The following is a 24,964-nucleotide window of genomic DNA, read 5'->3' on the forward strand; positions in this document are numbered from 1 at the left end:
GCACAGAGGCTTATCTTTGAGTTTTGAGAATTTGGATGGGGGAAACGGGCATCTACAGAGCGGCAAATCCAAGGCAAACCCTCCCATGATTAAACAGCCTAACAGTTAGAGCAGTTCCTCAGTGGAACAGGCTTCCTCGGGAGGTGGTAAGCTCTCCTTCCCTGGAGGTTTTTAAGCAGAGGCTAGATGGCCATCTGTCAGCAATGCTGATTCTGTGACCTTAGGCAGATGATGAGAAGGAGGGCATCTTGGCCATCTTCTGGTCACTAGGAGTGTGGAGGGGGGAGGTAGTTGTGAATTTCCTGCATTGTGCAGGGGGTTGGACTTGATGGCCCTGGTGGTCCGTTCCAACTCTATGATTCTATCACCACTGTTCTGTCTCTAAAAGCAGTATAGTGCTTAACATTCAAGGCAGGAAGTTAGCATTAATGAAGAAGAAGAGTTGGTTTTTATACGCTGACTTTCTCTACCACTTAAGGGAGAATCCAACTGGCTTACAATCGCCTTTTCCTTCCCCACCCCACCACAGACACCCTGTGAGGTAGGTGGGGCTGAGAGTGTGTGACTAGCCCAAGGTCCCCCAGCTGGCTTCGTGTGGAGGAGTGGGGAAACAAATCCAGTACACCAGATTAGAGTCTGCTGCTCATGTGGAGGAGTGGGGAATCAAACCCGGTTCTCCAGATCAGACTCCTCCGCTCCAAACCACCGCTCTTAACCACTACACAACGCTTCCCCCGTAATCATTTTTGACATGAAGTATTAATTTTCTGAACTCCCCCCAAAGTTTTAACATTAGATAAAACAACGTTTCAACAAAACACATGATTTTTCTGAAACCAGTACCTGTCAGCTAGGGTGTCTGCCTGTAAAACATCCCCACTGACAATGTGGGGATAAAATTCACCAGGAAACTCCAACAGCAGCCTGTCGATAAGACAAAGACGCCCAAGGAGTGCTTGCCAGTTGTTCGATTCAGGTTGTGTTCCAAGGATGCAGTTTAAAATGAAATCAATGCCACCTATACCAATGGGCCCTACCAAAACAAAAATTAACAGTGAGAATTATTCACAGTCCCAAGCAGATTGTCTTGCATACACTTTGAGCAGACAAACTGCTTTCTTTAACAAATGAAACCATGGTTTCTGATGCCTACAAATTCTAGATATTTTTCAGAATGCCCAACTAGCCCTGAGTTTCAGCCAGGCTTACCACTTCCACGCCATTTAAATGAACGTGGGCGTTTTAACATGAATGCCCTTTGAAAGATCTGATCTTCAACCACATTACTAATCGATCTTAAACAAGATTGGAGCAACAACACGCATCAAACAAACATTACATAAATCTTTAGAAACACTTCACTACCCGTATTAATCCGCATTTATTAAAGCCAGGGCAACATTAAATGACTCTTCATTCAGTGCAACGTTCAAATGATTCTTGAAAGGCATTAAGCGCAAGTCAATGAATCAGAATTTTAAGAGTTGCATATTTAGGCTTCAATCCCACACACTGCGCAATCTGGGGTGGGGGGAGCATTCAGGGAGCTGGAGTGAAGCACAAGTACCACTGCGACACCGTTAGAGCACCTGGGTACCAGAGGTTGGGTAAAAGGAAAACACACACACACACACACACACACACACATATATATATATATATAGCACAATGGCATTTCCTAAGGTTGACATCTGTAACTACAACCAAACGTGTTTCGGCCTATTGGGCCTTCATCAGTGGTTAATTAAAACCCATGTTAAGCCTGCACACATTTACAGAAATAAATAAATAAATACATATACAAACAGCTCAAACCCAACCAGGCATGTGTATAGGTTGTAAAATCTATTGCCAATTACTCAAACGTCTGGTCAGATATATACTAACCAGTATTACAACTAGAACCAATCTGACCAGACGTTTGAGTAATTGGCAATAGATTTTACAACCTATACACATGCCTGGTTGGGTTTGAACTGTTTGTATATGTATTTATTTATTTATTTCTGTAAATGTGTGCAGGATTAACATGGATTTTAATTAACCACTGATGAAGGTCTAATAGGCCGAAACGCATTTGGTTGTGGTTACAGATGTCAACCTTAGGAAATGCCATTGTGCTATTTTAATGTTTTTAAAATATTTTTAACCTTTACATAGCGCTTCCAAAACATTATATTTACAGTATTTATATACAGATATATATATATTTTTCCTTTTACCCAACCTTGGGTACCCAGCTTCTGTTTTTAGGTTGGGTCTTATTCCCCTCTTTTTTCTTCCACTACCATCAGAGCAACTCCAGTTCAAGCTCCTGGCCCGGCAGAGTAACGAGCAGGCCCAAGATAACAATTAGTCAGTTCCCTAAACCAATCCAGCATGGGAATGCCACCCCCAAGAGCTGTTGTTCGCGCTGGTATTTGACAAGTAGTTTCTTTAGAAGTTAATATTACTGGTTATATATTTTAATAATGTTTATTTATTTGTTTTGTTTATTATTTCCCATTTTTATTCCGCCCTCCCCGGCTGAAGCCAGGCCAGTAATTTTAACTTTAACATCTCCCCCCTTTCAAACCTCAGATTATTTCTTACTCCCAACTCAACCAAAGCCCAGGTTTTGTGTAATAATTAATTGTTTTATGCATGTGCAACATGTTGCTGTTTTGTTAGGCACCTTGAGTCTAAAGAGATAAGCCGGGAATATAAGTATTTTAAAAAACTAGTGTGTGATTGCATGTCCATATTCATGTGTTTGTCATTACTTTTCCCTTCCACCCCCACTTCAGTGCTGAAATTCAAATCACGGATAATCCCCCCCACCCCCAATGAGAATTTCAATATTGTCACGTACGTAAATATCAAAACAAAAAGTTTTACCAGATTTAAATATTTCACTACCAACTGCCAGCATTCCTGCCTGGCCCTTGCACATCTCCAGGAGCGTGGAAACTGAAAGCTGGCTTGTGCGGCTATAAAAAGTCAAAATCAGAAATAAATTCTGTATTACTTAAACTTTATAATTATATTATTATAATATTTTGAGAGGCATTCTCACTAGTAACAGTTACAAGGACAGCATAGCAACATATTAGGAATTTCCATTCTTCATTAATACTATTTTGCTCAGGCTCATCTATAGGGTTGCCAGCTGCCAGGTAGTAGCAGGAGATCTCCTGCTAATTCTACTGATCTCCAAATAGAGATCAGTTTGCCTGGAGAAAAATGGCCGCTTTGGCAATTGAACTCTATGGTATTGAAGTCCCTCCCCTCCCCAAACCCTGCCTTCCTCAGGCTCTGCCCCAAAAATCTCCCACCGGTGGCGAAATGGGACCTGGAAACCCTACTCATCTACTCATATGCCTCTGAATATACTTAACTGTGCAATCCTAAGGAGTGTTAACACCCTTCCAAGTCTATTTAAGTCAATAAGATGTGATTCTGCTTAGGACTGAACTGAAAGTAAAACAAGGTTACATTTATATGTAATTATTGTTCCTGAAGCAGTTCTTTGCTCAGTGTACATACGGAACTGTACATACACAGGAAGAACAACAGACCTCTATAGTAGGGGTGTCAAGCATAAGGCCCGTGGGCCGGATCTGGCCCCTTGAGAGCTCTTATGCGGCCAGCGAGCCAGACACTCTCCCCCACTCTTGATCTGGGCTGGCGAGGCATGGCCCAGCCCGACCAAGTGACATTTATGTTATAGCTGGCCCTCGTAACAATTGAGTTCGACACCCCTGCTCTAGAGTTTCAATACGAGCATATGGCATTCATTCCCTTTGTTTTAGCTGGTACAGGTTGAGTATCCCTTATCCGGACTGCTTGGGACCAGAATAGGTCCGTATTTCGGATCTTTTCGCATTTTGGAGTATTTGCATATACATAATGAAATACCTTGGGGATGGAATCCAAGTCTAAACAGAAAATTTATTTTTTGTATATGTTTTATATACACTTTATCCACACAGCCTGAATGTAATTTTAAATAATATTTTTAATAATTTTGTGAACATTGAACCATCAGAAAGCAAACTGGCAGGCTGCTGAGGGCCTGTTGGTAATGCCTGCATACCGGCTCAAAAAGTCCGGTTTCCAGGTCAGTCCGGATATCCCATGTCCAAATAAAGGATACTCAACCTGTAGCTGCCATCTTTTTGTTGTACTTGTTTTCCTTACTGTCACAGCCACTGAGACCAGATGTCCTATTCTTCTTGACCATTTTCAACAGGCCTTATTTCATGGGCCACACACCTCCAAATGGAGCAAACTGAAAGCTGGATAAGTCCTCCAGCAAAGCAGTCTGCATTGGCCACACCTATGTGATTAGTTAACTCTCTGGGGCAGCGATCACTAACAAATTATACTAACACCAATTTGGGATTTCTTACAGGTATTTCTGAGGATGGGTCAGATTTTCTCATCTTCTGAGCATGGAGTAGGGGTTACTGGGGGTGTTGGAGAAGGTAGCTGTGAATTTCCTGCATTGTGCAGGGTGTTGGACTAGATGACCCTGCTGGTCCCTTCCAACTCTATCATCCTTATGATTCTATGATAACAATAACCAGTCCTAAATCTGGGAATTATAGCTCTGTGTTCTTAGCCTAAGGCAGTGGTCGGCAAACTCATTAGTCAACAGAGCCAAATATCAACAGGACAACGATTGAGATTTCTTTTGAGAGCCAAATTTCTTAAACTTAAACTATATAGGTAGGTACACTGTTTATTAACTTAATAAACTTTAATTAAAGTTTTAAGTTTTAATTAAACTATAGGTCCACTGAATAAAACTTGATATCATACTTAATAGTGATCTTATTTATTGATAAAAATTAAATTGTAAGTCCCTGCCATTTCCCCCTCCCTGTCCGGAGTCCTCGTCTGGAGGCCTGGTCTACCGCCATAAAAGCCTATTGGTAAACCTGGCCTCCGGCTGAGTCCCATTAGGAGGCCAGGTCTACCCATTGGCTTTCTTGGAAGTAGGCCTGGCCTCCGGAGGCCCATAGAGGCCAATTGCTAGACCTGGCCTCTGAAGAGGGACTTTTCCCCCTCCTCGGATTCCAGGTCTACCGCCAAGAAAGCCAGTGGGTAGACATGGCCTCCGAGGAGGGAAAAAAGTAAGTAAGGTATCCATAAAATTAAATCAGGACAATGACTGACAAACACTTAATGTGAACAATGGCCTTGCATCTCCCCGACCCCCACTCTCGGCGGCCGCCCTGGCACATACCGGCCACCTCGGCCTCCTGCGCTCGCCTCTCGGCCTCCTCCTCCTCGCCGCCACCTGGGCTCTTTCCTTCCTTCCCTCCCCGGACGGCCTGCTGTCCGCCCCTCCTCAGCGCCTCGGCCTCCGAGGAGGAGGAGGAGGAAGGCGGAGGGGTGTCCTCCCCCCCTCCCCCTCACTGGCGTTCTCCAGCGACGGAAGGGAAGGGCAGGCCACGAGGGCGACGCGCTGGAGCTTGCAGGTGAGGAAGGCGGGGGAGGGTGTGTGTGCGCTGGATCGGGGCCTCCCTCCCTCTCCCCGGTGCTCGGGCCAACACGTTGCAAAGATCCGCCCCCCGCCCCAGGTGTGGCGGCGGCTCTGGGCTGGCGGAAAGGCGGAGAACTTTTGCGGGACTTCTGCGTGCGCGCAGAGCCCGGCCGGGGCAGGGAAGGGACGCCAGGCTCTCCTCCGCCGTGACGTGCAGCCCCGATCTTCCGCCGAAAGAAGCCAGCCCCACCCTTGCGCCCGGGGAAGGTGGCTTCTCTCGGGTGGGCGGCAGTGATCCTGCAGCCCAGAGCCGCACTCAAGGGGCCAAAGAGCCGCATGCGGCTCTTGAGCAGCAGTTTGCCTACCCCGGCCTAAGGTGATATCTACTCTGAACTCCATCCAACCCACTCAGCTGGTTGGCTTGGCTGGCAATTTCAGCTACGCATAAAAGCTGGTAATTGCTAAGCCAATTACATAGTCCTGATAACTTTCTCAGATCTGTACGGTGCTATGGAGTGAAGGTCTTGAGAATTTTACATTTCTAGGACTCGTATCACTTTTCATACTGGAACAGCATGCATTTCAACCAACGGACTAAATAAATCTCAAAGGTATTTGTTGGAAAAAAGCACATTTTGATAAACATTTATAGAAAGCCAAGGCCATTAGACCAAATACAATACCTGTTTGCATCCGCACATTTCACCAATATAGTCTCTATAACAGGCTTTAGAAGCTGCTGCAACTTCGTCCTTTCTCCTGGGCTATGACAGGGTGTATACACCAGCATGGCTCTTAATGTTTTCTAAAAAAGAAAAAAAAAGCGTTTTTGAAACTACAATTCATTAATGAAAACTCTGTATAAATTCTAGCAGAGCAGAACTGGTTAGTCAGGTCAGGAAGGCGTTGACACCTGCTGTTCTGCAGATGTGTAAAAACAGAATTATCAGGAGGACATTTCTACAAAGGAAACAGGGTTGTAGTTCATTGCATTGTTTTTTGTATGTATTGTCACTGTTTATTATTTTTTTGCATTGTTTTCTATTTTTGCTAGAAAGGTTGATAATTGTTGTCCAGTTTTAGTAATCCAATCTGCACTATTTATGGTACGTCATGTCTTATGCTGGTGCTTATTGCACTGTTCCTGAATTTTGTAATCTGCCTTAAGTCTCAGTAAAAAGGGTAGACCAGGGGTGTCAAACATAAGGCCCGTGGGCCGGATCCGGCCCCTTGAGACCTCTTATCCGGTCCGCAAGCCAGCCGAAGCAGCCACACACACACACTCTCTCAATCTGGGCTGGCGAGACATGGACTGGCCCGACGACCAAGTGGCATTTATGTCATATCTGGCCCTCGTAACAATTGAGTTTAACACCTCTGGGGTAGACTATCAATGAAATAAAATACAGTCTGGTGCAGAAAAAAAGGAGTGGAGCGAGTTGTGAAGAGGGTTGGGCTGTTGAAGTGACTAGGCTCTTAACATATCACTTCTCAGGAAGTGGTCCTTTCTATCTTATTCAGCAAGTCACCAAAGCAGGACTCAACGGCTTTACTTACTTTGTTAAAAGCAAATCTTTTTATTGAAATACTTCCAGTAAAAAAGTTAAATGCAAATTACAAAGCCTTCACACTCTGTTACAATATATGCAGTGACAATGTATTCTATTACAATGTATGCAGTAAAAGCAAACAAGTATTACATACTATTCAGTTTTAAAATGCATTTCAAATATAATAGTCAAATAAATCTGATTCAGTTTAAAGTATCTAATTCACAATATCTAGAATAAGTCAAAACCATACATACCAGTAGCCTTTCTTCTGAGAGACTCTGATTGAGCTCTGAAAATCTAATCTCACTGTGCCTGTATTTATACTGTTTCAAACTCCTTGAAAAGGAGGTAAAAAAGATTCTGCACACTTATTATCTGAAGGGTTCTATGACCCTGCAACAGGTAGGTGCTAAGCTACTTCACTTAGTGTGCTAAGTTGCTCCACTCATAAGACCATATTTGTACATCCACATCTTCTTAGTCTATTTTACTAAACCATAAAACTATTAGTTTTGAGCTTTGTAATCACTCTATATACTCAATTTTAACATCATTGTCATCCTCAGCACAAGACGCATTCATTACATATATTTGTGAATCAATAGTATAATGTCTACACATTTAAATCATAAAACACAATTATATGCTTACATTGCATTACATAGCCTTGACTAGGGTAGAGAACATGTAATGTCCTCTAAAGGGTGGAGAACATTCAATGACATTGATAATGGCATTGAAAAGGGCAGGAAGACATTCTATGTCCTTCAAGAGTGCAGTAAGACATTCATAACCGATAAGATATGAAGAGGCTCTTACATTAAAAAAGGTGATTAAGTTCTTCACTCAAAGATTACTTTAAAAGAATTATCTTGGAAGAGTGAAAGGTTTCCCACTGGAAGACCTTGAAAGGGTGGAAGAAGCATTTCTCCTGACAGATGGCAGGAGTATTTCAGAAACCAGCTTAATGAAGCCAGAGGCTTTTGTTCCTTCTCTTTTGAAAGTAACTAAACCTGCATTTATATAACTGTTCAGCTGTTTGTATGTGTAGCTTTTTAATTTTATAGGAAATAATTCTACACATGTACAACAGAATACTATAGATTATGAGCTAACATGTCAGAGACTGTGACAGTTGCAGAAAAACAAATCTTCCCCGTTTGTTTTTCAAAGCGCATCAGACATTTGAGGGTCTTTTTGCTATAATTATACACATTTACCGAGTGCCTAAAAGAGCACTCTCCCCATCGCCACCTGCCCAGACTGTTAAAATGCTTTTGGAAATCCATTATTAGAAAAGGACGAGCTACTTACTAAAGCAGCAACATACACTTTGTAGACGGGATCGGCGCAGACCATGGAAAGGACACTGCAGCAAGACTCCACGACAACATCTCCTGAGATACTGGTCTGCGTTGACACGCTAGCTGCTCCTACAGTTCCAGCACTTGTGGTGTTCCCACTGTTGCTTCCAGAGTTTCCAGTGCTTTCCCCATTGGCCAATAACAGAGCACCACTAACATCATGGGAAAGGCGTCGAAGGGCCATCTCACGTATATTCCAGTTTCGAGAAAACAAGCAGCCAACTAGTTCTGTTCCAAATACCTTTTTTAAAAAATCAAAGCGTTTATGCTGATGGCAAACACAGTGAGCTCAAGCACCTGAAATGAAAAGCACACTGTCCCACTGAGGTCTGAAGCGGTCCAGTCTAGAAAGGGCAGCGTCACACTACTCTTACATGTCAGAATCAGCTTTAAATTCTCTCTTTTTAAATTTAATGTCATGACACTAAATGTATCTTTGAGGTTTGAAGGCAGCGGATATTACAAGTGTCAGTTAAGTTTTTTCCATTCCCTACTAGGCATTTTACACAGCATAAGAACATCTATCTATCTGGCTATGTTTCTTTAGGAAAAAAAGGTTTTGACAGATCATTTGGTATACACAGTACATAAAGACTGACTGAAACAGAATGCAGTAAAGTATAAAGAACATTATAAAAGAGCAAGAGTCCAGTAGCAGCTTTAAAGATTAACAAAACTTCTGGCAGGGTAGGAGCTTTCGTGAGCCACAGCTCACTTCTTCTGAAGAAGTGAGCTGTGGCTCACAAACAGGGCTACAGGGCTTCTGCCCTGCCAGAAATTTTGTTAGATTTTAAAGCTGCTACTGGACTCTTGCTCTTTTCTACTGCTATTGACAGACTAACACGGCTACCCATTGTGATCTGTAAAGAACATGAACTCATGACAAGGGCTCTTAACCTCCTTAAGGAACTGAAATACAGACACGTGAATCCTATTCATCTTAGTTCTTGAAGGGAATGTGCAGGCTGAAATTCAACATCTCATTGAAGAATTTTTTAGACCAAACCTTGTGCATGGTGTTTAGACAACTAACCAATACCTGGAGTTAGGGGGTTGCTAACCCAGTGGCCATGCAGTTGCTGCCATGGCATATATATGCTGACAGCACACAGACAGCATACCAAAGCTTTTTCAGCCTTGGAGCAATGGCAGCCACAACGTTCAAACCCCAGGCCCTTATAGAACACAGCAACGAACACAAAGCCACGTTCATATTTATTAGCGAGGGGGGCAGAATGCTACTAAAGATGGCAGCAGTGTAAACCATTTAGTGCTACTCCAGCTACAGGGTTTACAGAATACACATTAAACATCGAGTTGCCAAAGCCATAGGAGAAGCCTGGATCATTCATTTACTGCGCACACAGCGATGATCTTTTGCCACACTTGCTCTAGCAAAATGTAATTTAATTAATTGGTTTCCCCCAGAGAAAGTCACCACACTGGCTTTCCTAACTGTCAAAACACAGAAGTAATTCTGAAAATCCAAAAGGTACACAACAAGTGAAACCTCTTTTATAAATTTACTATACCTGAATCCATGGTTCAGCTAACTCTTTATAGGATGAAGGGATTTGCTGAACCCCATAATGAGTAAGGTTGAAACTACTATCTTGACTCCTCCTCGGCGAGCCAATTGTAGACTGTGGAGTTTGCTGCTGGACCACGCGAAGAACAGGAGGAGAATCAACGGGGCTGGGCAACTCGTGACTGTAAGCAAACACAAAAATACAGCATTCACAAGTATGTCAGATATTGTACACACTTTGCTCAAAGCCTATGAATGAGAAACCCCAATCATTCAGTAAAAAAATAACACCTTACCTATAGAAGTCATGAGATCTCCATTTGGATCTGCAAAGAGGGCATATAAGAGGCTCCCTGTTTCTTCTACATTCTTCTGCCCCTAAAACAGCAATAGAACAACAACCAAATATCAGACAGAACAAAAGCAAACATCGGACAGAATATATGGAGAATTATAGTGGCGGTAGAAAGTGCCGTCAAGTCGCAGCTGACTTATGGCAACCCCGTAGGGTTTTCAAGGCAAGAGACGTTTGGAGGTGGCTTTTGCCATCACCTGCCAGGGAAAGCTTCACCTGCCCATTTCCATCCTCAGTTAAAAGGGGAGGGGATTCTTTCTCCAGGTTAATGGCAATGATATCACGAAGGTGGCATATAAATCAAGTAACTAATGAAACGATGTATTGTTCTAGAACGTTATGTTCAAATTCGGCATCAGCAAACTGAATTGACACTGAGGGTGAAGTACTTGAAGACGTGAAGCTGCCGTCTAGTGATTCAGACCATTAGGCTGTCAACGTCAGTACCGTCTACTGTGATTGGCAGTGGCTCTCAGGGTCTCAAGCGAAGGTCTTTCGTATTGGTGGTGGAAAGTGCTGTCAAGTCAGTCACTTTCATATTACCTGATCCTTTTAAATGCTGATGCCAAGGATTGAACTTGGGACACTGCATGCAAAGCAGGTGTTCTGCCATTGAGCTACAACTCCACACTTGCCCTTGAGCTTTTCCCAATTACTATTTTTAACAGAATGCAGACTTGGAGCCTGTAATTTAAAGGAAGACCAGTGTTGTTTTGTGTGTGCATGTGTGTGTGCATGTAGTGTCATCAAGTCATAGCTGACTTATGTCATCCCCGTAAGGTTTTCAAGGCAAGAAGAGATATTCAGAGGTGGTTTGCCTTTGCCTGCCTCTGCGTGGGCTGAGCGAGTTCTGAGAGAACTGTGACTGGCCCAAGGTCACCCAGAAGGCTTCATGTGGAGGAGTGGGGGATCGAACCCCCTTCTCTAGATTAGAGTTTGCCCCTCTTAACCACTATACCACACTGGCTCTCTGGAAAATTATAGATCTAATGAAAAATATAGATTTGATGAAAAATTGTTCTGTGGTAAATGTATCAACTTGCAATAGTAACATCATCATTATTTTCTTCAAATGGAGGAACATTAATCATTCTCTGCATGCACAGAAACTGCTACATAGAAGAGAATGGGAATCTCCTGCTAATATATCTAGGACTGACGCAAATACAGCTAAAACCAAAATCCAAGTCTCAGAAGCAGCAAGGCTGCAGCTACTACAAAAAAATGGCCAATTCTTTTAAAACAATTAAAAGGAAATAAAGGCTACTGAAACGACTTCACAATTCTTTATCATTTTGCACATTTAAAATATGAACTAAACATCTACTTTTTTGAGGTTTTCATTCAGATATATTCATTTTTAAAAGAGGCCAGCTTACACATAATTTTAGCACTCTTCAGATGTTGCCCATGATGTATAACAAATGTAGTATGCATTAATCTTGCATCAGTAAAGTTGGCAAGCATGAAAAGAACTGGCTCCTGTCCAATGCAAAAGCATCACTGACTTACATATTGACATGCAGTGGTGGTGAAGCTTATTTCTACAACCATCTTCACAGACAGTCAAGCTCTCTTCATCCAGCATGCCTAGCAAGCAAATGGGGCACATTTGTTCTTCTTCATCTTTGATACTATAAAAGGGGAGAGAGAATACAAGGGGTTGTAAATTCCTTTCGATTATTTTCATTTTGCTTCCCTTCCTTTTGACCATCTATTTCCACAAAATAAAAACAGAGTTTCACTTACCTGTAACTGTTGTTTATCTGATGGATCTTCTATGCAGTAACACATTGGGACTGCGCAGGCGCAGGCCAGCCACGGAAAAGAATTGTCAGCTTCCAGCAAATTCCAGAAGAGTGCTCCCCCTCCCCTCGGGGCATGCAATCTCCCCGCCCCGAGTCACATGACCCAAGGAGGAGGGAGCACTCTTCCCTCCAGTTCTCCAACCTGCCGCCACGGAACCAACCACCATACAAGCGGAAAGGTCCCACAGCGGGGAAGGAGGGAGGGAATGTGTTACTGCATAGAAGATCCATCAGATGAACAACAGTTACAGGTAAGTGAAACTCTGTTTTTCATCTGAATGGCTTCTATGCAGTCCCACATTGGGAGAGTAGCGAGCTCGCTTACCAGGACGGTGGGTGTGGGACATCACCTGAACAAGGACTGCAACACTGCACGTCCCACAGCTGCATCTCTTGCTGAATCCACATCCACAGAGTAGTGTTTCATGAACATCGATGGAGTGGACCAAGTGGCAGCTTTGCAGATGTCCCGGATATCTACTCTTGACGAGAAGGCAATGGAAGCCGCATACGCCCTGGTAGAATGAGCCTTGATCATGGGAGGGCAATCCTGGTGAGCAAGGTCATAGGCTAATTTGATAGTACATGTAATCCATCTAGAGATGGTTTGAGGAGAGGCCCGCTGTCCTTTGTGTTTTCCCCCAAAACAGAGAAAGAGGTTGTCCGCAGCCCTAAAGGATTGGGTACGGTTAATATAGAACAGGAGAGCCCTCCTTACATCGAGCGAATGAAGGGCTTTATCAGCGTCTGAAGACGGGTTAGGGAAAAAAACAGGTAGGACGATGTCCTGCGAAAGGTGAAAAGCAGACACTACCTTGGGTAGGAATGATAATTTAGTTCTAAGGACCACCCTATTAGGGTGGAAGACAGTGTATGGAGGGGAATGGGAAAGAGCTGACAAGTCACTCACCCTCCTAGCTGAGGTAATTGTGACCAGAAATGCGGTCTTAAAGGAAAGCAAGGCCAAATTACAGGTGGGTTCAAAGGGGGAAGTCATGAGACGAGTGAGCACTAGAGACAGGCTCCACTGGGGAACTGGCGGGGCAGCGGGTGGATATAAATTGTTTAGACCCTTCAAAAACTTTTTGGAGAGGGGGTGAAAGAAAACCGAGAAGGAGTCAACCTCTGGGTGAAAAGCCGATATAGCGGCCAAATGAACCTTAACAGATGAGTTGGATAAGCCCTCATCCTTAAGGAACAGCAAGTAATCAAAAATACTAGACAAGGGGCAGGTAACAGGAGAGATGCCCTTGTCTGATGACCAGTCAGAGAAGCGCCTCCACTTATTGTCATAAGAACGACGTGTGGAAGCTTTGAGCGAATGGAGAAGCACCTGGGCTACTCTGTCGGACCATAGGCTTGAGGTAGGACCCTCCAAGCCGCCAGCTGCAGATTGGGAGGGTGGTGAGAGGGGTCTCTCGGGAGAAGTAGACACTGTCCGTGTGCAAGTGACTTGAGCACTGCGAACCATGATCTCCTGGGCCAGTAGGGAGTGACAAGGATGGCATCTGTGTTGTCCTGGATCACCTTGGCAATGACCCTCTGAAGTAGAGGGAATGGGGGAAACAGATAGAACAGGGTCCCCTTCCAGGAAATTTGGAAGGCGTCTCCCAGAGAGCCTGGGATGACCCCCGCCCTGGAGTAAAATCTGGGGCATACCGCATTGGATTGCGTGGCAAAAAGGTCTACTAGGGGACGACCCCAGTGATGAAAAACATGTTCCAGACATGTGTTGTTCAGTGTGATTTCGTGAGAAAGGTTTGGACAGCGACTGAGGGCATCGGCTAGTGTATTGCTCTTGCCCGCAATGTGAATTGCTAAGAGAGAGGTGTTGTAATGTATGGTCCATTCCCAGATGTCGCTGGCTTCTTTGCAGAGCGAAACGGACCTTGTGCCGCCCTGCTTGTTTAGGTAAAACAGGGCGGTGGAGCTGTCTGTGGCAATTTGAACGCGCCGACCCATCAGGTACCCTGCAAACGAAGACAGAGCAAGACGAATGGCACGAAGCTCAAGCAAATTAATATGCAATAAAGATTCCGAAGGAGACCATCTCCCTTGTGCTGTAAGATGGTCACAATGAGCCCCCCAACCCACCAGGGAAGCGTCAGTGAACAGAAATCTATCCGGAGATCGTCTACGGAAGGGAACCCCTGACAGGACATTGACATCCAACGTCCACCATCGTAGAGAGGATAACACGTATCTAGAGATGGACAAACGTTTAAATTGTGGGTCCACATTAATTGTAGAGGCTCTAACAAACCAGTTTTGCAGTGGCCGCATTCTAAGCCTAGCAAACTCCACTACCGCCGTGGTGGAAGCCATAAGACCCAGTAATTTTTGAATTCGATGTGCCGACTGGAACCTATTGCGGGCAAAACTGTTAACCAGTTTTCTGATGGCGTGAGCTCTAGGTGGAGGAAGAAAAGCCCGGGCCAAGTAGGCATCCAAACGTGCCCCAATAAATGTCTGGGCCCGTGCAGGAGTTAAATGAGACTTCTCAAAATTGACTAGAAGGCCTAGGCTGTGAAGTGTTGCAAGGATCAAATCCATACGTGGGGATAATTCAGATTCTGAGTGGGCCACCACCAACCAGTCATCAAGGTAAGGAAATATAACGCATCCTTTAAGGGCAAGGTGCGCGACCACTACGGCAAGACACTTAGTGAAAGTCCTAGGGGCAGTGGACAAGCCAAACGGCAAGACATTATATTGGTAGCACCTGTTATTACACCAGAAACGTAAATAACAACGGCACTGCTCGTGAATCGCAATATGACCTCAATGACCCGAACGACTCCGACGGCCAGTCCCACTGCGATCAACAGACCGGTCTCGGTGAGCATGGCGACTTCGTTGATCAGATCGGCTCCGGCGCGTGGAACTTCCACGACGGTTCGAGCTACGGCGACTGGCCCTGTTCGAGGCACCCCGACAACTCGAACGGCTCCGACGGAGGGAACAGCTCCGACAGATGGAACGGCTCCGACTGGAACGACTCCGACGGTTGAAACGGCACCGACGGCTAGAACGGTTCCCCGGAGAGCGGCTCCGACGAGAACGGCTCCGATGAGGAGAACGGCCCCGCCGAGGAGAACGGCTCCGACAGGGAGAACGGCTCCGACGGGTCGAACGACTCCGACGGGTCGAACGGCTCCGATGGGTCGAACGACTCCGACGCGGAGAGCGGCTCCGACGCGGAGAGCGGCTCCGACGCGGAGAGCGGCTCCGACGCGGAGAGTGGCTTCGACGGGGGGAACGGCTTCGACGGGGGGAACGGCTTCGACGAGGGGAACGACTCCGACTGCCCGATCCACTGCGGCGACCTGAATGGTCCCGGCTCCTGGAACGACTCCGGCCAGAAGGCGTCGGTGGCTCCTGAACCTCACCTTCGGAGCACAGTTGAGTGGCGCCAACATGGGACTCTTGCTGCTCCGGGGCAGAGCCTCTGTCGAGGGATACTTGTGGCACATCCTTGTAAAGATGAAGGAGGTGCTCCTTAAATTCCGCCGGTACCTCCTGGGCCCTGCTCGGGTCTGGAGCCGAGGGGGTTGCCAGGGGATGAGGAGGGGAATCCTCCACAGTAATGACGGGCTCAGCAGAACGCGATGCCACAGCGAGCTGAGGATGGAGTCGTGATGGCGTCAACGACAGACGGCGCCGAGAAGACTTCAGCGACTTCGAGGCTGAACGGCGCCGACCCCTCCTTGAAGGATCCGACGGGGACTTTGGAGGCCGAGAAGGTAGACGACGCCTAGGAGACCTTGAGCGGGAAGCACGCTTTGACGAGCCGCGGCCATCTTGGGAGCCCGGGGCTATAAACCTCGCCGGGCGAAGGATTACCAAGGATGGTTTCTCTGAAGCAGAGACCCCAGTAGATTTGGCGACAGGGGCCCCCTCGGAAGAGGATGCCTTACCGGTAGGACGGTCAGAGGAATCCTCCTGAGGACGAAGGGACACCTTGTAGAGGTGGGAGATAAGGCGAGACGAGCGTTCCCTCAGAGCTTTGGCCGTGAGTTTCCCACAGCTCTTGCACGAGGAGGAAACATGGCCTTCTCCCAAGCAGAGTAAGCACTCCTTGTGAGGATCAGATTTGGCAACCTTTGCCCCACAAGAGGAGCACTTCTTGAATGGAGCAATCTTCTTAGACTCCATAACCATTGCTGGAACGAAGCTAAGCACGTTCTCTCTCTGTGGCGGCAGAAAGAGAACTGGAGGGAAGAGTGCTCCCTCCTCCTTGGGTCATGTGACTCGGGGCGGGGAGATTGCATGCCCCGAGGGGGGGGGAGCACTCTTCTGGAATTTGCTGGAAGCTGACAATTCTTTTCCGTGGCTGGCCTGCGCAGTCCCAATGTGGGACTGCATAGAAAGCCATTCAGATGAAATAAGAGATACAAATAAATAAATAAATAAATAAATAAGAGAAATAATGTGAAACCATGTTTTCATTTAACTAATTATGGGTAGTGGGAATGTCTGAATGCAGACAACTCTGCTGACTATGACAGATCAGAGTTCATCAAGCCATGATTTCGGTGATTATCTGAGTCAAATCCTGCATCCGAAAGGATGTAAGAGGCCTCCTAGGTCAGACCAGCAGTCCACATAGCCTAACATCCCATCACACACAGTGGCCAGCCAGTTATTCCGGAGGGCCAACAACATGGCAGAGAGAACAAGGCCTTCCCCTGATGTTGCCTCTTGGCATTGGTGTTCAGAGGTTTACTGATTCTGAATGTGGAGGTTCCCTTTAGTCACCATGGCTAGTGGTCATTGATAGACCCCATCCACCATGAATCTGTCTAATCCCTTTTTAAAGCCGTCTGTGCCTGAGGCCATCACTACAACCTCTGGCAGCAAATTCCACATTTTAATCACTCATTGAGTAAAAATTTTTTATCCATTCTGAATCCACTAACCATCAATTTTATTGGATGCCACCAAGTTTTAGTATTTTGGGAAAGGGAGAAAAATTCTCTGTCCACTCTACCCCAATGCATAAAGCCTCTATTATGTCCCTCCTTACTCATTTCTTTTCTAGAGTCCCAGACTCTTCAGCCTTGCCTGACAGGAAAGATGCTCCAACACCTTACTCATCTTGGTTGCCCTCTTCTGTACTTTTTCCAGCTCTGCAGTGTCGTTTTTGAGATATGGTGACCAGAACTGCATGTGGTATTCCAAATGAGGCCGCATCAAAGATCCATACAGTGGCATTATAAGATTGGCTGTTCCACTGTCAAGAACTTTCCTAATAATCCCAAGCTGCTCCATACTGAATTGACATTTTCACTGAGCTATCCATTACGACACCAAGGTGTCTTTCCGTCTCAGTCATAGAACGTTCAGAACTTATCAGTGTGCACTTAAAAGTTGGGAATGTTAAAATTCAGAATGTAACTACAGTTAAAACAAATCACGGTTTCCTGTTATGAACAGAGCCTACATGTAGGAACTGTTTGCTATAAAAATCTACCAGCTTCAACACAAAGTGGAAGACCACCACTGAAAGAGTAGAACCTGAACCACTCCTACCCGATTTTGTTCTACAAATCATTATAACACAGATACAGCTCCTAGGAATTTATGGTCTCTAGGAGTACATAATCCAAAGGAACAAGTTAACCACCAGAAAGCACACAAATATTATTGCAGATTTTAGTGTAGTTGTGAAGTGGTCTGTGCCATTCAGTGATTATGCTCTTAGAATCCCCTAAGAAGAGAGATGTTATCTCATTCAGCTTAATCGCCTACAATAAGAAGACACAACTTTTTGGACTTAAACTAAGTTCTTTTTATTGTAAGCTTCAAACAGAATATATATGTGCTGTGTGAATATATTTATATATATCAGTATATGTATATATCAGTATAAGTCTTGAATACAACATAAACTACAAGCAAGCTCTGTATAACAAGGTTTTTAAAATCTAAGTATAAAACATTTAAACTGATCTGATTCAATTATCTATTATAGGAAAGTAATGGGTTGTACATTCCAAGCCAATAGATCTTCGAGACCCCTTGGTCCCATGCAAGAGACTAAAGGGATCTGATTTTCCTGTGTCTCTCTACCTCTATTTATATGCATACTATATTAATTAAATAATGTCAGAACAATAGTTACTGCTGCTACTCAACACATTCTGTTGCCTCAGTTAAGACTGCTTAGCCACAACTGTACCATGAGAACTGCTCAAAACTGAACAGTCAAAACTGTTACACTAGTTAATACAATCAAATAATAGTACTGACAGTTTAATTTCACTACAGTAGTTAACTCTGTTAATAGTTTAACAGGTATATACAACAGTTAATTTTGCTGGGGTAGGGCACGCTGCTGGTGGGGCACTGGTGGGGCAGGAGGCATGGTGTGCTGCAGGCTTGGCTGTTGCTCCCCCAGTTCGGGCACTTTGAGCATGCCATACATCTACAATCTGAAAAAATCCCTTATCCAAAACACTTCTGATCCCAAGCATTATGGATAAGGGATATTCAACCTGTACACTGGAAAATGCCCTGTGTATCAGGGATGGATGAATGAATGAATGGAAGCCACAGGCATTTTGTCTTATATTTAAGTCCAATACAGAAGCTGGGAAGCCAATATATATCTTCTGTACACAAGCATGAGATCTTCATGTACAAAAACCCACAACATGAAAAATGGATGGTTTTCAAAACCGCCTGCTGTATCCAGACAAATGATGACATTTATAAGCCAGCAATAACCAAGTCTGAAATCCGTGGTGCCACTTTGTTCTCCGGACATCTGCCCAGGTGTCACAACTGTCTTCAGATGCACAAGCTTACCTCCTTATGAATAGGCAGATACCTACATGAAATTCGTGCCCTTTATAACAGCTCCACAGCAATGGAGCTGAGATACATAGGCATAGCATTAATATAAATTTGAGTATTTACATATTACATATAAAATCCTAAAGAGAGAACACAAATTTCTGTTTGTTACAAATTGGAAACATCTTGCATTTTCCTTACAAGTGAAACTAGGGGCCATGCCTTGATTAAAATCTGGTAAGGCTGTTGGAGCCAAATAAAAAACATAGGGGCAGGGGAGATGCTGATTCAGCCATCTGGCTGTCTGTTGGCCATCCCCTGGTAAATTTAACCATCTGATAATCAAGAACAGTGCATAATTCAGGAATATTAAAAAATAAAAGTTCATTTTAAAAGGTGCGAGAACCTCTTCAAGACTGTATTAGGCTCCAAAAGAGGTCCCATTGCATCCACACAGTGTATAAAATACATACTAGGATATGCTATGAGCAAGAAGGCACAATCCTGACACGACAAGTAGCAATGAACACCTGTTACTAAAGCATCTATCTCCTTTTCTGAATTCTCAGTTTCCTTGCATCTAAATTCCTGTTTCTTCGGGGGGGGGGTTTAATTCTGCATGAATTTTGCTCCCTCTGATGGTCAATTCAACATCACACAGCTTTAAATGAAGCAATTCTCCCTGCAGTTTAAATCAGCAGTTTTTTGTGCTTGATAAAAACTGGTGTTATACTGAATTGGCCACTAGAGGGAGCAAAACGTGTGCAGCACTTGATCCCCCGCCAAGAAACAGGAAGTTAGAGAGGAAACTGAGAATGCGCAAAAGGTGTATCACTTCCCAGCACATTCTGAGAAATCTGCTCATCTTCAAAGGACCTAGGATACAAAAAAACTACCTGGGAAACACGACGTTATTTTGCAAACTTAACTAGCCAGAAAATTTAAAAAAGATTCTTGCCTCAGGCATCTGGAAAAATCAAAATTATCAGAACTTTTGTAATGGAGGATGTCTTGTATATGAAAAGAAACTCAGCATGATAAATGAAAGCAAATCTTAGTGTCCATAACTGAGAACTTTAACAACAGTACTACGTATAATTGCACTCCTTTCTTTAGTAAAAGTACTAACCTGTTTTCTGAACTAGATGTAGACGTACTAGATGATGACAATGTATGAGAATTTGACATGCGTGATACAAACTTCTGGATGGTGTTACGAGAGGGGGCTTTGATCCTTGAGCTACGCCTACTGTGATATTTCTGGAACAAACTCTCAACCTAACATTGGAAGAAAACAATGTTTCATTTAAAGTAGAAAATGTAATTTCAGTTTAACCTACTACAACATAATGAATGTAATATTAAAAGAAGGTGGGGCATGGTTTCATGCATTCCCTGCCTCCCACCTTACCACGAGGGACATCAGCACTGCTATTAAGGCAAGCAAGGTTAAGAAACAGGACTTCACTAAAGTGACGATCGATGGGATGCATAAAAATAGCCCATTACGCACTGTCTTGTTCCCAGTCTCTTCATCACAATTAAAACATCAGCAGTCAGCTGTGCACTAGACACTAGCCATTAAAACGGAAGATGATATCATGTTAGTAGCGTATTGCCCAGTGAGCTCTATAAATCTATTTAATGCCTGTTCGTTGTAGTTGCTCGTTACTATTAACAAGGATTTTAAAAGTAACACGGCAAGCAAAAGGCAGAACCCTTACTAATTTAAAATTCTGACAATTTCATTGGCTTCCAGGAAATTGAAAGTATGATAGCCTGTCCCCAAGGCAGAATGGCCCTACCTCGAAGTTCTTCAAGGTCTTTCGCCAAAGCATTGGATCCGAAGGTTCAAGTTGAAACACTCGAAGCATAACAAACAGAAGATGAATACAAAACGTTCCACGACCACAGCTACAGGTCTGTAAACACAAAGGTGTTCATTGTATTATTTTGGATCTTTTACATGATTTTTTCAGGAGCTAAAAATTGCTATATCAAGAGTCATTATGATTATGCCCTTAGTTATTTCATTTTTTTAAATAAAAGAAATCTGTTTCTAACAGTGACTTTCTTTAAAAAAAAAACACAACACTTTGTTTCCACGGTTATGAAGATTTTACACAGGGCAAACAATGCACATTCTCATATATAACCGACATAACACTAAGGAGGGCTCCTTATACTTTATTAGTGCTTTGCCATGCCTACACACATACCCAAACAAATGGGAATTAGGCAAACCAGGAGAGGGACCTGCAGTGGTATTCCCTTTCAAGGGCAGCACTTCACCTGTGCAAGGTCTTTCCCTTTCAGGCTCTCCTGGAGCCTACCCTACTGTCTTTTATTTATTATTATTATTATTATATTAGATTTATAACCAACTCTTTCCCAGCCAAGGCCGGGCTCAGAGCCCCTATCAATAGTCTAATCGACATCAATACATAAATTTTCAATAAAGCATACACAATTAAAACCAATAAAATGTGACAATAAACCCCATTCATTGCACAGACTGGCGCACATTAATAGCACATTGGGCCATAGTGAGCCAGGGGGAAGAAAAGCAATAGGCCCCAGGCCAATTTTCTTACATCATTTCCACAGTCTGCTTCCAGCCTCAGAACCTATTCAGTGCTTTATGCTATTTTTATGAGTTGGGTACATTTTAATAGTTTGTTAATTGTTAATGGCTTTATGGTGTTTTATGCTTTTATTATGTTCTATTTTGTAAGCCACCTTGAACAGAATAAGACTCATGGAGAGAGTAAACTCCCTTCCTTCCTCTGCAGTCTCTGCCCCCTCCCCTGTGCTCTGGCTCAGCTTGCCCACACTTCTTCCCTCCATCTGCTCTGTCTCCACTTCCTTCATCCTACCACGTTCTTAACTCCCCATCCTTTCCCCAGGTTACCCACCCGTCAGCTCCTCCTCCTCCCCATAGTTCAACTGCCTGTCTGGTCCTTCTGCTGGGCTGCTTGGGCCTGCTCTTTTTCTCTCCCTTGGAAGTTCCTTTTCCCCTTCTCTCCTCACGTCTGCATCCCCACAAGCTCATCCTCACCACCCCTTTTTCTTTTGTCATTTTGGATTGCCCGGGCCACCCAAAAATGCCTCAAGTTTGAGTATCTGTGTGAGACAGAGAATGAGAACGGGTTTGTGTGTGTGTGTCTCTTATATACGCACACTGTTCAAGCACGATTAGCCCATCCCAGTTGTTTGCTTGTTTTTGAGTCACATTTTTAATTTTTGATCTGCACATGGGGCCATATGCAGCTATTAAACAAGAGATATGCCACAAATACTGAGAAAGCAAGGTTATTTCGCTACTTTCTTAAAGTTTAACCATTTTAGAAAAGCCTGTTAGAACATGCTCTTAAACATGATAAAACAACAGCTGTGTGCAAAGTATGCAATATATACCTGAGGCCCAATGAAAACCCTGTATTTATTATCAGGGCTGTCTCCTCCTATCAAGAAAGAATTGGGTCCTATCTGCTGTAAGAGGTACAGTCTCGCTCTCATGACTTTATTGACTCGGCGACTGGTTTCCTCAGGGCTGTATGGAGAGAAGCCATCTGGAGACGGAGCTCTTCGAGGCGGTGTTATTCTTCCACTCTGAAACTTAAGCCAATTTATTTCCATTAACTTAACAGCAATTTGGACATGACTTCCCTCCTCCCCCAAATCCATAAATGCAGTTTCCGTTAAATCACAGAACGCTGTAGATTTCCTTGCGTGCTGTATTCTGAAAATACAGGCTGCTGTTCTACCATGCAGTTTCAAAACTTACTGTGTCTATGCTGCTTTTCTCTGATATAGGTCATTTTCTCGCCCTACCCTATAACATAAGAGCTCTCAAACTCACAGGCACTGGAGATACCCTTTTTCTTCTTACTCCAGGCGATTCAGATTTAACAGTCCTAGAAGAGGAAGTAGACGAACTACTAGGAGAAGGGCTCCGTCTTCCCTTCTGAGTAGGTGATGTAGCAGTTGCTTGCCCTTCGGTTGGTGCCTCTATTGCTGGTTTATTTGCTTCACAGCCATCTCCTTTTATTGGTATTGGCTTTACCACCTTGTAAAAAAGATATGAAATTATTTACAGCCATCTAAAGATTTATTTAAGGAAAAGAGATATTCACAGTATATGCCTTTTTGGTGGGGGGGGGGTCCCACCATACTATCCTGTTAAACTCCCTTGTTACCATGCCCTACACAAAGACTGTGAGCTTTCATAGCGTATGGAAAGAGGTATTCCTGATACTCTAGTTTGGAAACCCAGAGTCAGAAATCCCAGCAAGAAGCACTGTTATAAACACTGTCAAATTCAAGAATTGGTAAACTAATACAGAGACATACTATAGCTGAGATCCAAGTGGCTAAAGCTTTCACATACCCAAAGGAATCTGACTGTTTCCTTTGACAGTGAACCACAATGTCATCATCACAAAATGTTTCTGAAAAGCCATTGAATCTGAAAAACCATGTATCCTACATGAACGGAGCTATTGTACAATACAAACAAGTCCAAAGCCTTTCCTGAGATAGCCACAAAACAGTTCTTTAAACCCTTGCCATTTTCTCATCTCTTATCTTGTTCTGTGGTTTGTTTGTCTTTATTTTGGGCTATCTTTTATCATTTAACAGGGCCTTCCTACTTTTGCTCTTGGCAAAATATTAAAATACTAGCTTTGTTTGGCGTTTTTACACTAAACTTAAAAAAAAAACTTCTATTAATAAAATCCTACTTCTTCAGAAACAAGTAATGCTGACAACAGGGGGCAGCATTGTAATGTAATGAGCAATACATATCTTGAGTTTTGACTTCAACAAACCACTGCAGACCTGAACATTATTTGGAATTCAAAGCTTCATAATCAGCAGCTACACCAGTGAAAGGAATTAAAACAAAAAAGCACAGCCAGATATTTACTGTAAGGTCATGCAATGCAATAAAGCAACATTAACTCTGCTCTTTCAGCAATTCCCCTTCTAAAACAATACTTTTTTCAGTGCTACATACCACGGGGCCTCTCCTGCTCTTCCTTTCCAGCCATTCATGCTTCCAGGCAGGCATACATGTTGCCTTGAGTTTCTCCCTGATCATGCGCTCTTCTGGGCGGTCATCCATTTTCTGCAACCCCCTGAGGGTTTCTTTATTTTCCATGTCACGACTACAGTAAGGAAAAAGCAAAAACCATAAATATGACTGTCAGTTAACACAGTAGTATACTTAACCCCTGAACCCCCATATTTTCCTTCCCCTCCCCAACTGTTAAAAGATAGATTACAGTGGCGGGGGCAAACTGCTTAAGCTTCTCTGTAAGTAATATGCTGCCCCTCTGGAAGTGTAATTACTGTGACTATTAACCATTAGGGAAGAGGGAAAAGCCCTTTAAAACCATTTTTTAGAAAGAGATCCCTCTTGCTACAAACACACCAGAATGTGTGATAAGGCAAATCCCTTAAGACATGGAACTATATACAGAAAGACTTTCTGAACAGGCTTCATCTAGAACAACAATTCAGATAAAAGATAATTTCATTTCCTTAGATAAGTGGGGCAGGTACTACAATGGTATGCGCCCTGCACTTCCACAAGAGTAAGTTTGTACAAGAAATGCCTGGAAAACTTTCGAAATAAGCTAACAAAAACAGCCTTGAAAGAAGAGGGTGTATCTTCTGTTACGTGTGATCTTTTCTAGACAATTATAACAAACCTTTAAACAATTTTAATTTAGAAACAGGAATTATAATCAGGCCATGGCCCAAAACTACCAAAAGAATGTCTGTCATTAAGACATGCAATAATACACGAATTAGTAAATAAACCTTACCCCTCAAAAGCAGATTCCCCCCACCCCCACATTTGATAGCAAGAATCAGTGACAAAAACAATCCATTAGTGGACGTGGCACTGATCCAAATAAAGTATTTAAAACAGATGTATGAAAAAATATTAATTTGATTGCAAAGAGTCAATTGCTTCACCCCCTTAGCATACTACCAATTTATCTACCAACTTGTTTTTCAAGTGTTTATTCATACAGAGGAAGAAACATACTTTTTATCAACAACCATAGTCTGGATATGA

General features: G+C 43.6%; 1 protein-coding gene across 1 annotated transcript in view; it reads right to left on the reverse strand.

Annotated features, from left to right (window-relative positions):
• The window catches only part of MAP3K1 (mitogen-activated protein kinase kinase kinase 1), a 73,124-nt gene that overhangs the window by 12,537 nt on the left and 35,623 nt on the right, over nt 1-24,964 (reverse strand). Inside the window, exons 2-13 of the mRNA XM_056849036.1 lie at nt 23,894-24,044; nt 22,739-22,945; nt 22,294-22,494; nt 20,682-20,798; nt 20,006-20,154; nt 11,783-11,904; nt 10,212-10,293; nt 9,920-10,097; nt 8,338-8,628; nt 6,154-6,275; nt 2,878-2,969; nt 844-1,033 (exon numbers count right to left, since the gene is read on the reverse strand). Coding sequence (XP_056705014.1) covers nt 844-1,033; nt 2,878-2,969; nt 6,154-6,275; nt 8,338-8,628; nt 9,920-10,097; nt 10,212-10,293; nt 11,783-11,904; nt 20,006-20,154; nt 20,682-20,798; nt 22,294-22,494; nt 22,739-22,945; nt 23,894-24,044 — 1,902 coding nt within the window. The remainder of the gene's footprint in view (nt 1-843; nt 1,034-2,877; nt 2,970-6,153; nt 6,276-8,337; nt 8,629-9,919; nt 10,098-10,211; nt 10,294-11,782; nt 11,905-20,005; nt 20,155-20,681; nt 20,799-22,293; nt 22,495-22,738; nt 22,946-23,893; nt 24,045-24,964) is intronic.

The sequence above is a fragment of the Euleptes europaea genome, chromosome 4, assembly GCF_029931775.1.
Source record: "Euleptes europaea isolate rEulEur1 chromosome 4, rEulEur1.hap1, whole genome shotgun sequence".
Lineage (NCBI taxonomy): Eukaryota > Metazoa > Chordata > Lepidosauria > Squamata > Sphaerodactylidae > Euleptes > Euleptes europaea.